General features: G+C 35.4%; 1 protein-coding gene across 1 annotated transcript in view; it reads right to left on the bottom strand.

Moving 5' to 3' along the window:
• Positions 1 to 466: 466 nt before the first annotated feature.
• SELENOF (selenoprotein F) overlaps positions 467 to 12,828 on the bottom strand; it is a 36,010-nt gene continuing 23,648 nt past the window's right edge. Inside the window, exons 3-5 of the mRNA XM_070405515.1 lie at positions 7,866 to 7,929; positions 2,189 to 2,238; positions 467 to 1,339 (exon numbers count right to left, since the gene is read on the bottom strand). Of these exons, the coding sequence (XP_070261616.1) occupies positions 1,208 to 1,339; positions 2,189 to 2,238; positions 7,866 to 7,929 (246 nt within the window). The 3' untranslated portion in view covers positions 467 to 1,207. The remainder of the gene's footprint in view (positions 1,340 to 2,188; positions 2,239 to 7,865; positions 7,930 to 12,828) is intronic.

The following is a 12,828-nucleotide window of genomic DNA, read 5'->3' on the forward strand; positions in this document are numbered from 1 at the left end:
GGCAGTTGAAATGACCTAAAGTCATCTGGATGAATGTTGTTTTTAGCGAACTACTTTTTATGAAGTGGAGTCACTTTCACCAGATAGAGGTTAAGAAAAAAAAAAAAAAAAGTCATCATTAAAAAAAATTATTATGAAAGAGTTTGAGTCAAACTGACAACATATGCCAGGGAGCAAGATGTCAAATGTTCCTGAAACATTATCATTTTTAACAGCCCATAAAAATTCTATAATTTGAGATACCTCTTATGCAAGATAAAAATGTGTTCATAAATGAAAGCACTTTAAAAAATAAAATTGCTAGACAAATATGAAGCACTATTATCCACAATAAGAAATAAGTTTTAAACAGTACAGCCATCTTACATTTTGGCTAAAGAAAATAAAGGCTTATATGAAAAGAAAAGTATACTGAGAAAGGTATCATTTTTAAACATGAAAGGACAAATCAGAAGAAAATTTCAAATTCAGATTTTTGAAACTTTTAATTTATATTTTGGTCTTACAAATAATCATCTTTAAATGACTTTTCTGTAAGAATGTAAAGCACAAGAATTTGCTAAATATCAGATCCACACAAATCCTGAAAAAGGTTTTCTGTATAGTCTTCATTAACGCAAATCTGTGAATATTTCATTCTTACAGTAGATCCTGAATCTGTTTCACAATAACAAAGCCATAAAGTTTTTATGCAGTTCATTCATTATATACTATAGCGATTCTATTAAAAGGAAAGCTGGGGAATACAAAAATATGAGAAAATCTGAGGATCAAGCAACCTGTTGAGGCTCGGTCTATCTTATTTGCTTTGTAGCTTACTGTCATTACTTTCAAAAAGCACACAGCATATGAGGCACAGTAGTAATCATCTCCCTTATTAACCTCCCTAATTTAAAAATCTGTAGTTTGTAAAACTGGACCAATTATCACAAACTATCATTTGCATAATTAACCACAAGTCTATTACAAAGCACTCTGTTAGTGGTACCAACAAATGTAGGAGGCTAGAAATTTATAAAACATGAATTTGTGAAACTTGGCAAGTCCTTAGATATCCTGTGCTGTGCTGCCACTTCAACTTTTAATTAGATGTTTACTGCCTCACAGTAAAAGATTGATCAAAGGATGGAAGCAAAGCTAAATTATTTTCTAGGTATTCTAACATTTGATAAGGTCATAAAAGCATAGGACACAATTTAATCAAAATTTATATGCGTTCCAACTTTTCACTCAGAAATTCTTCAACACTGTCTGTGTTCCATTTGAGGATGCTTAGTTCTTCAGCAATGTTCCCATTGTCATCCAAAAGCTTTAGTACAGGGTCTGAACCACGAACATACTACAAAAAAAGAGGGATATCATCATTTTACCTGCTTAGAAGGTTTTCTTTGCCTCAACTAAAATCAAAATCAATGGAATACAGCTTAACTGAATTTAATAACAATATAAAAAAGCTTTAGACATATCACAACAGGATTCAAAGGAAATCTTTTGGGAAAGAATTAAATAAAATTTCATAAAAAAGGGCAATCTAAAAACTTATAGTTTATCTCTAAAGAGAAAAATTCTTGTTAGCATCAACTTGGTTTATTTGGGATTTAAGCTTATTATTGACTATAACAAATATTTATTGCATATATGATATTCTCTCACTCTCAAAAGAGTTTAAAATCTAATGGGGGGAGCAGATAAGTTAATAATTAACGAGAGAGAATGACTGTAAGAGCAATGCTAAAATAGGCTGTGCATACAAATTATCAGATAGAACTCTGCATTGGACTTTGAATTTTTTTTTGTTTAAGAAACCTAACAATTTTATTGTAATTAGTTTATAATTAAGTTCAATTTCTGAAACTTCCAACCCACTAGTTAGATCCAATATTTTCCCAAAGACCTGTGAGAAATCCTTATTCTGGTTAAATGTGATAACAAACATGACCTCAATCTTCAAAAAAGAAATAAGTTAATGCTGGAAAAAAGGGATTCCATTAACATCACCTTACCTTGGGAAGTGGGGAGGACAGGAAGAGATTAATATGCATAGCTCATAGACACAGACAATAATGTGGTGGAGGCTTAGGGTGGGGTGGGTACTGGGTGGAAGAGGGCAAAGTGGGGAATATGGGGAACATTTGTAATATTCTCAACAATAAATGAATAAATAAAAAGAAAGAAAAAATCACCTTACCTTGATTTGCAGTCCTTTGAATAGTTTGGGTTTATCACTTCTGACAAAAGCTTAAGAGAAAAGAAAAATATTAAAATTATTCATTTCTAAATCCAAGCAAGATACAAAGATCAAAACAAAAAGTAGAAATAAACTCAATAAGTGAAACATTAGATCCTATATGAAAAAACTAAGGTGATTCAAACAGATATAAAAATCTAAAGACATATCATACACTTCAATGGGAAAAGTGCTCTTATAAATTATTAAGAAAATGTTTTAAGGTGTTATTGTTTTAAATTAATTAAAACCCCATTTTCCAATGGGATTCTGAGCCCTTGACAAAATGATAGGTCAGCTAGAAGAGTAAATGGGTGAGGATAGTCACAATTTAGAAAAAATATGGAAGGAAAATTTGTTCAATTGCTTTTTAATGTAGGATACTGATACCAGAATAACAAATCTAGAGATACAAATATCTGTAGGAAGTTTTTAATACAGTTAAACTATCAAATCAGAGAGAGGGAGGCAGGGAGGGAGACACCGATTATAGGTGTTTGTGTCTGGGGTATGTGAGTGAATTAGTCAATACATACTTTTAAGAAAACTGCCAAATTATTTGAGGAAAAAAAAACATAGAAAAATAGTCGGGTGTCTACATCATATCTTATATCTAAATAAATTTAGATGGATTAACGTTTTAAATTTACTCAACAAATATTTATGGAATACCTACTGCATGTTGCATAACAGAGATAAAGCTATATAAAATAGACATCATTTCTGATCTTAAGGAGTTTACATTCTGGAGGGAAAGAAAGAAGCTGAACAAGTAAGTAATAACAAATACATTTAGTTAAAAAAAAAGAGAGAGAGGTTAAGAATACTACCACAGAATTTAATACAGACAACTTGAATATGGAATACAAAATTCTTCTCCTAAGCATGACATTAAAAGAGATGTTCTATAGATATGCCTACATAAAAGTGGAAATTTCAAGACAGCAAAACAACACCATTAACAAAATAAAAAGTGAAACACATGGTAGAAAAATCATCTCTAACATATAATTTATAAAAGTGCTGTTGTAAATTATTAAAAAAAATACTAGGCAGAGAAATGAACTAAGGACAGGAATATGTCATGTGCAAATAGGTAGATGGTCAACAAACATTTGAAACAAATGTCCAGCCTAATAATCAAATAAGTGCCAAATAAAACAATGAGATATCTTCATTCAGAGCGACAAAAATGAAAAAGAAAATTTAAGTTTAGAGAGAAGAATTTTGCTGGGGATTAGCTGTGGGAAAAATATGAATGGACACATCCTTCCTGAAAGGTATTTAGCCAAATGAATTAAAAGTCTTAAAATGTACATACCCTTTAAATCTGCAAGACCCCTTCTAGGAGTTTCTTTACTCTAAAGATATAATTACATGATGATGCAAAGATATGTTATAAAGCCTAAGTGACCAGCCGACCGGCCGGTAGCTATGGTGTGCACGCATCACTGGGGGGCAGACACACAATGCAGGAGCTCCCTCCTGGTGGTCAGTGTGCTCCAACAGCAGGAGCGCCGCTCAGCTAACAGACGGGGCCAGACATCAGGTTGACGAGTGCTGCTGTGGCGGCGAGAGCCTTTTTCGTGGACACTCCCCCTACGTGCCCAAGAGTGGCCACCGCGGCAGGTGCAACAGGGCCAGGATGAGCAGGAGCGACATGGCGCTCAGCCCGGCCTCGGGCTCCTCCCTGGCTGTCTGCCGCTTCCCTCACTAATTCGTGCTGAGTGGGATTGACATGAACAGTGGGCTGGAGCCTGACAAGCTAGCGGGTAAGGCCAGGCTGTGGCAACGCAGATCCCTGTAGGCCAGGCTGAGGGACCCCACTGGTGCATGGATTGCACTGGGCCTCTAGCGTTACATAAACTCCTGCTAACTGAGTCTGGAAATTTGGAAGTAATCTAAATGTGTAAAGGCTATTGGTTAACTAAATTAATATGAACTACACTATCAAATGCATCAAATTATTAAAAATTACATTAATCTACTAGTGGCCTGGTGCATGAATTTGTGCACATTGAAAGGAAATTAATTAGAATAAATATTTTAATATTGCTATTTGCCCTTTCTCTGTAATAGAATGTCAACCAAATTCATGACCGACAATGACAGACGGAAACACATGTGTGAGATTGGCACCAGCGAGCGCTTTATATGTATCACGCACGTGCGAGTCAACTTAGCCTTTTATATATATAGAATAAACTTGCTTAATTAGACCTGCTTTCTGATTTAGCTAAACTTTTTCCAGCCCAGTGAAGCACTCTAACTTCTCTTTCCGGTAATTGTCAGTAACACAGCAGTAAATATCAACACGAAGCAGATTATTACTGTCGATCACACAGGGAGAACAAAGGGTAAAATATTTAACTGCAGCAGTGTTTGACTCTATTCTGAGCAGTGAGAAAAGCTCAAGTCATTTTCAAGGTCCACCATTCTTACTTCTTTTCAGTCAAGTTTCTAAGCTTTCTAAATCTCCGTTTTCCAGCTAATGAAAAGAAAATAGGATTCCACTGAGTCTCCTATCTACCTACTCAGGACTTCTGTGAGGATCAAATGAGATGAGGCATGGGAAAATGCTTCACAGACATTTGGTTACAGTGTAAAATGTTTGCACCTGGCTATAAAGCAAGTTGTGTTCGTGGGCTGAAGAAATTCTAAGGAGGCTAGTCGCTATGGAGAGGAAGCCGAGCATTGCTACACAACATTATTACCTGGACGGACACTTCCCATATTAGCCTTCTATATATATAGATACTAGTGATATAGAAGGAAACACAAATATAAAAAGCAGATTATAGATCAATTTGTTTCCTATGGTTGTTTAAAAAGATGAATATTATTTTTATACATTTATGTTCATATTTATATATAGTTATCTATAAATATAGTCAGAGGAATAGTGAAAATGCAACATTTATAAAAGGAAAAAAGCTCAGAAGCACTAAGCAAAATCTTTATAAAAATTAAGTGAGAAAATATAAAATACTTAGCACAATAAATATAACAAAAAATGCTGCTTACTATTATTTTAATGGGGGGGTCATATCTAAAGTACACGGTTTGGGGAAGTTTTAAATGGATAATTTTCCTTTTGGGGTTTTTTTTTCATCTACATTTTACCAATATTTTAAGTAATGATTATGTCTAATAGTATAAGTTAAAAAATTTGGAATAATCTTTCTAAAATAAAAACAAATGAGATGTTTCACTTAGATATCTGATAGTTCATAATACCAGTTCTATTACCATTTACATCATTCTTTCAGAACTTATTTTTTAAACTTAGAATTAACTAGCAATAGCATTATTTACATGTTCCATTATGAAAGTTTTTATATACTTGCTTTTAGAACACACAAAGATTAATAAATGGGTTTTCTTTTTTTTTTTTAAGGTTTTGAGGACTTGTGGGAATATAGTTTATATCCTATCTAAATTTCCCCTACAAAATTTAGTTCAAAATAAAACTGATTATGTTATCCTAGCTTATTATAATACCTAATTTTATCCTTTAGGATTTGTCCAAATACTCTGCAGACTCCTGAATCCACAAGCAAAACTGACATTATGAAATGCTATTGCATTTTCATTATCCCTCTGACTATATGCACAGCTGTGCAAAACACCATTAAACCCACAGTATGTTCCCTACTATATAAGAAACCTCTCTGGAGAAAAGGATTATTCTTATATCTGCTGTATCCATCTATAACAGAGCCTCACACATGTAATAACTTTCATTCATTGAATAGATTTTTAACAGGCTGAAATGCATGAATAAATTTAAAAGAAATATTAAGGAGAGTCACTAAATGACTATTTTCATCAGTTCTCTTCTCTGTTCTCTAAGCATAGATTCATAAGCCTTCTAATTTTGAATGAAGAGATTTGCTGTAGTGGCAAATCACATTTTACAGGCAGTAAATTAACCATTTAACAGATATTTGAGTACTTACTACATACACATGGCACTAGGTGGTGAACGGGGCTCAAATTTAAAAACAGAACCTAGCTGCCATTTCTAAACAAGCCTCTCATGCAAATCAGGCTTAAGGGAGAAGCCTGCACTAAGCTGCCTGCCTGAACTGCCTGCTTGCAGTTTTCCCGTTCACTGAGCCAACCCTTATAAAGGAGTTCCTGTAATCCTATTTTAACCAATAGGACTGAGACTTTCCCTGTCCAATCAGAGCTATTCAGATATAGCTCCATCAGCATCTTCACTGACCAGAGTGGTTCCATTCTGACCAACCAGCACAGTGCCTTTTGGACCAATCAAACGTGAGGACTTAGAGTCCTCATTTGCATGAATATGGACCAATCAGGCACTAGAGGCAGGCACTTCTCTCCCTATAAGTCAGCTCCCCTTTGGCTCAGAGAACAAAGACTATATCCTTGGATGGAGCTGAAACACTAAAAACCTTTTGCTGGAGCAGAGCAGATAGAGTGGAGTGGAGCAGAGAAGGGCAGAGTGGAGCAGAGCTGTCTGTATCACAATTGAGTTGTTTGCTCTGAACAAAGTTTTCTTCTTCACTGCACCCCAAATTGGGATTCCTGTTGGCACTGTACTGGTACCAACAACCATACTGATTGATACCTCAGAAAAATTGTTTCATAAAACTGATTTTCAAGTGACACAGGAACAGAATAGAAAAAGCCTTAGCCCAAGTATTTTTGGAACTGCAAAGCTCCATTATGGTTTGCTTATTCAACCAAAAGAATAAATACACTTTTATAATTATCCTTTCATATATTTCCCCTTAAAATTTCCTGCGGACACATAAAGCATGTATCACTTCGTCTCTTCTGCACCTCAGGTTTTATGGTAATTAATTCTATTCTCGACAATTTGTCATTTAGGACAGGTCTAGTCTCACTAATGTAATTGTTCCTTAGGAGTTTTACATAAATCAATTTACATTTAAAATATACTCCAATGAAATGCTATTTAAAGGGATGACATTTACATCTGGTAAGAAAAAAGTTCTTGTAAAATTTATACTTCGTAAACGAAAGACTCCTTTGAAAAAAATAACCACGTCATCATGTCTTGTATTTAAATCTAAATTTCATATATTATGCTTGCTTAAAGTAACCTGGTATTCAACAATTACTATACAACTCTACCTTTATGAAAAAAATCGTGGAAGAAATTCACAAGCTATTGAGAAAGTATCATCCTAAAAGTTACTATTTGTGATAATCTATACTAATAAAAGCCTAGGTGGCCCTTGCGCCCTTGTGTGACCCCCCCACGTCATCACAAGATGGCCAGCAGGGGAGGGCAGTTGTGGGTGATCAGGCTGGCAGGGGAGGGCAGTTGGGGGCAATCGGGCCAGCAGGGGAGGGGAGTTGGGGGCGATCAGGCTGGCAGGCAGAAGTGGTTAGGGGCAATCAGGCAGGCAGGCAGGCGAGTAGTTAGGAGCCAGCAGTCCTGGATTGTGAGAGGGATGTCCGACTGCCGGACATCCCCCGAGGGGGTCCCCTGATTGGAGAGGGTGCAGGCTTGACTGAGGGACACCCCTCCCCCCCGCACGGATTTTGTGCACCGGGCCTCTAGTATTTAATAAAATTATTCTTGTGAAATGCTGTTTTTAAGTTATTAAACTGAGAATTTACTAGAGTTGATTTTACATACCTTGGACTTGTGGGAACCTCCCCAATTTTCATCCACAGACTTCAAGAATAGCTCCTGCATATAGCTGCAAAAGAAAAAAAAATTTTTAAAAACTGCTATAAATTTTAAAATGTAGTTCTAAAATAAATATAACAGTTAAGCAGATATATAGATCATACAAATGTTAAAGTTGGATAGAACTATCTAGTTCCAGTTCAACAGAAAAGGAAACAGAGGCCCAAGATATTAAATGGTAGTAGTTTAAGTTCTACTTGGAGTATTATAAACCTAGCCAAAAAGAGAAGAAGATATGGAGACTTGACAATGAATTTGAATAGTAAAATGTCCTAGAAAGTTCTTCACATAATCTCAAAAGATTTCCTACAGTTTTTTAGGATGCTAAATTGAACATAGGCATGTATCCATCTATCCACATAAATACTTAATGAGAATACATTGTGGTTGCTTTTAAAATTAAGTGATCATTGTGTTAAATTTAAAGAAAACAAAAACACATACCTTTAAAATGTAAATACAGTATGTTCTATGTAAAGATACTATAGGAAAATCAGTAAAATCTCATTATAAAAAAATGTAAATATTTTCCCTTCAGGAATTTAAGTTGACATAAATTCAGTGGTAAATATTGCAGAAAGCTATAGAACCTGCACTCTCTTTATCGTAAAAGCTCATTATAAAAAGCTCACACACAAATATTTTATTTCAATTAACTCAGTTGAAATGGATTCAATGATAAACATCATTTATTTATTTATTTTTATTTTTGTAGCCGTAGAGCAATTCTTTTTGTAGGGACTTGGGAATGCTGTGATTCTGAGAGAAGGCAGGCAGTGATAAGAAAATGCTATAATCAGCATTATGCTAAGTGAAATAAGCCAGTCAGTGAAAGATAAATATCACATGATCTCACTCATATGTGGGATATAATGATCAACATAATTTGATGAACAGAATAGATCCAGAGACAAATGGTAGGGGAGGGAGGGGGGTTAGAGAGCAACCAAAGGACTTGTATGCATGCACATTAGCATAACCAATGGACACAGATACTGGGGGGGGGGGGGGGGACACTTGCCTGGGGTGGGAATGGCTGGGGGGCGGGGTGGGATCAATTGGGTAAAAAGGAGACATGTAAAACTTTAGACCAGTGGTCGGCAAACCATGGCTTGAGAGCCACATGTGGCTCTTTGGTCCCCCGAGTGTGGCTCTTCCACAAAATACCACGTGCGGGCGAGCACATACAGAAAGTGAAACTTACTGGCCCATGCGCAGAAGTCGGTTTTCGGCCTGGGTGAGTCTATTTTGAAGAAGTGAGGGTATGTTCGCTGAGGCTGACCCCTCAGATTGAGGACATTTTTAGCAAAGGCCAGCTTAGGAGTACCCTAATTAAGTTAATAACAATGTACCTACCTATATAGTTTAAGTTTAAAAATTTGGCTCTCAAAAGAAATTTCAATTGTACTGTTGATATTTGGCTCTGTTGACTAATGAGTTTGCTGACCACTGCTTTAGACAATAAAGAAAAAGAAAACGTTATAATCATTTTATGTTTTCTTAGCATTTTAGACTTTTTTTAAAATTGTACACTCACCAGCTAAAGATGGATTTTACCTTTTAAATTCTAAAATAGCATGAATCATGTAAACTTTGCATGGTTATTTTTGGTACTTTGAAAAATATAGAAAAGCAGAGTAGAAATTTAAAAATTATGCTAATTCTACCTACCAGAAATATAGTGGCTTTTCCACATTTTGGTGTTTCTGGGCTATATCAGTGGTTCTTAAGATTTTTAAGGGTCTAGCCCTAGCCGGTTTGGCTCAGTGGATAGAGCGTCGGCCTGCAGACTAGAGGGTCCCAGGTTAGATTCTGGCCAAGGGCACATGCCTGGGTTGCGGGCTTGATTCCCAGTAGGGGGCATGCAGGGGGCAGCCGATCAATGATTCTCTCTCATCATTGATGTTTCTCTCTCTCTCTCCCTCTTCCTTCCTCTCTGAAATCAATAAGGAAATATATTTAAAAAATTTTAAAAAAAAAAGATTTTTAAGGGTCTAAAATAATTTTGAGAATCTGATTAAATTATGTTTTAAATTCATGCTATTCATGGACTCTCTGGAATCACTGATGGATCTCAGATTAAAAACTCTGAGGATCTCTAAGATTCTTTGTAGCAGCAAAAATGTAAGATTAGGCTGACCAAATTCTATAAAATAAGTTGCTTTTGAGTAAGATTTGGTGAATCTTGATTAGACAAGACTCCCCACCCACAAATATCTTTAAAAATGTCAGGCCATATTACCAAAAAGTTCATAAGAAGATGTTCAACTAATCACTAATCATTAGAGAAATGCAGATCAAAATCACAATGAGATACCACATACTATATGGGTGATTCCACTTCTATGAGGTACTTAGTCAAATTCAGAGACAGAAAGTAGAATAGTGGTTGCCAGGGACTGGGGGAGGGAAGAACAAAGTGGAGGGGGTTACTGTTTGATGAGTATAGAGTTTCAGTTTGGGAAGATGAAAAAGTCCTGTTGATAGATAGTGAAGATATTGCACAACAACGCGAAGGGACTTAATGTCACTGAATTGTACACTTAAAAATGGTGAATTTTGTTGTGTGTCCTAGTATTTTATCAGAATTAATTTAGGAAAAGAAAAAAATTAGCCATTTTAAAATTTGGTTATTAGATTTATCTTTTTTTTTAAAAAAATATTTTATTGATTTTTTTTACAGAGAGGAAGGGAGAGGGATAGAGAGTTAGAAACATCGATGAGAGAGAAACATCGATCAGCTGCCTCCTGCACACCTCCTACTGGGGATGTGCCCGCAACCCAGGTACATGCCCTTGACCGGAATCGAACCTGGGACCTTTCAGTCCACAGTCCGACGCTCTATCCACTGAGCCAAACTGGTTCCGGCTAGATTTATCTTTTATTTGCAAGTTTGTGACCTCTTGTAATCTCTAGTAGAGATGCCATTACTTTATATAACAGCATTTCTCTACACCACTATTTCCCAATAGTCTTCATATCATCGCACGGGAAAATGGCAACATCCTTATGGAGATTGGGATAAAAGGAGGAGGCTGTTATAGCTGGGGTTTCTGCTCACTTAGTTCCTCCCCATTTGGTTGTCTACGGGCTAAAGGACTCAGTATCCTAGAATACCTGTAACCCATTCATGGAAAGCACTTCTCTGCGTCATAAAATACCAACTGATTAATTACAAATACTAGACATACAATCTCTAATGAATAGCAGCTCAGATGTGACCTTCTGGAAAATTATCATTGGTCTTCTATCTCAATTGGGGACTTTTCACATAGTTCTTGTTCTCATCATAATGAACTATAAATAGTCTATTACTTCACTGTGGACAGGAAATGTCTTATTTATCATAATTCCCCCAGACCTGGACACAAAGCTGCTCAATGTATGTGTGCTGAATGGAATTATTCATATAACAGAATTAAACGTTTCTTTTTTCATCATGTAACTTTCAAAATATTTCAAGTTCCTTTGATACACTTTGTAGACTATGCTTAGTTACAGTCTAGGATAAACAAAAAGAAAATGTAACTCAAAGCTGCATAACATTATTCAAGTCAAGTACTAAAAAATTTAATTTGTGATGCTAAGTTGGCATTTCACTTATGAATTTGTAGTGTTCATAGGAAAACATTTGTTTTTCAGAATGATAAATAAATTAACTACAAATTATGGTAAATTTTCAATGCCCTATAAAGTACTCATAGGCATCTTTGACATCACACAAATTCACACAAAAGAAAATACAAGCTATGTATAATAGGAATTCTCAAGGGCATAAAGTATGAAAGGAGTATAAAAGGTTAAAACTTTCAATTCCTTGACTTTCACCCTTATCATTTTTACCTGTTTTGAAAAGAAAAAAAAAAAAAAAAAACTTTAGGGAGGGAGAGGGAGGCTGGGAGGGGGAGAGAAAAACATCGATATGAGAGAGATACATTGACTGGTTGCCTCTCATACATGTCCCGACTGGGGATTGAACCCAAAACCTAGGAATGTGCCCTGACTGGGAACTAAACCTGAGACCTTCCAGTGCATGGGACAACACCCAACTAACTGAGCCATACCAGCCACAACTCATTTTTACCTTTTTAAGTAACATCACTGGGATACAAAAATGCTTAGCTTCAAACATTTATGCAAAAATACCAACAGAAGATAAATCAAAGCAAGTTATAAAACTCTTATATAGAAAGCTTATATTTTTTATAGCAAGTTGGTGGGCCTCTTTTCTATATGCATTAGAGAAGCCTTATTTGTATAGAAAATCTAACCCTAGGCACTATAGGTTATTAGTTCATTGGGCTCTATAGTACTAGCCAAATAATTTAAATGGAACTACACAGACACCTTTAGAAAAATACAAAAATGATACCCAAGTCACAATTTTTCCTTTTGGAGTCTATATCTATTTCCATTTTACTTGCAATTGCTAGGTTTTCCTGAACTAATAGAATCCTCTAGGTTGTAAGTAGAAATATCTAACTATTTCAGCTCTATGATTCATTTATCTAATTTGTAACAGGATTTTTATATGTATTAATTTTCACTCACTTAAAAATAAGTGATTTTTATTATTCTTAAACTATATAATAACTCCTCCTCCAGTAAGAGCTTATAATGAAGTTTTCATGTACAGGAAAAAACCAAGAAAATCTTTATTTTGTGGTGGTAACTTTGCTGTAAGTAAAGTCTAACTGTGCTGCTACAAAATAGTTCAGATTAACAGCAAGACAAAAAAATGGCCTATGCTATTTCTCATATTGCTAGATTCCAAAATAAGTTAATTCACAACACTAAACAAAGGGAACACTTGTGAATTATGTACATTTCCTGAATTAATTTTTACTGCCGCCATCACACAGCCAACACAAATCTATATAACTGGTCCAAGTCAGAAATATTCTACTAC

Source organism: Myotis yumanensis, unplaced genomic scaffold, assembly GCF_028538775.1.
Source record: "Myotis yumanensis isolate MYYU_CA2020_CCGP unplaced genomic scaffold, mMyoYum1.0.hap1 SCAF_2, whole genome shotgun sequence".
Taxonomy (NCBI): Eukaryota; Metazoa; Chordata; class Mammalia; order Chiroptera; family Vespertilionidae; genus Myotis; species Myotis yumanensis.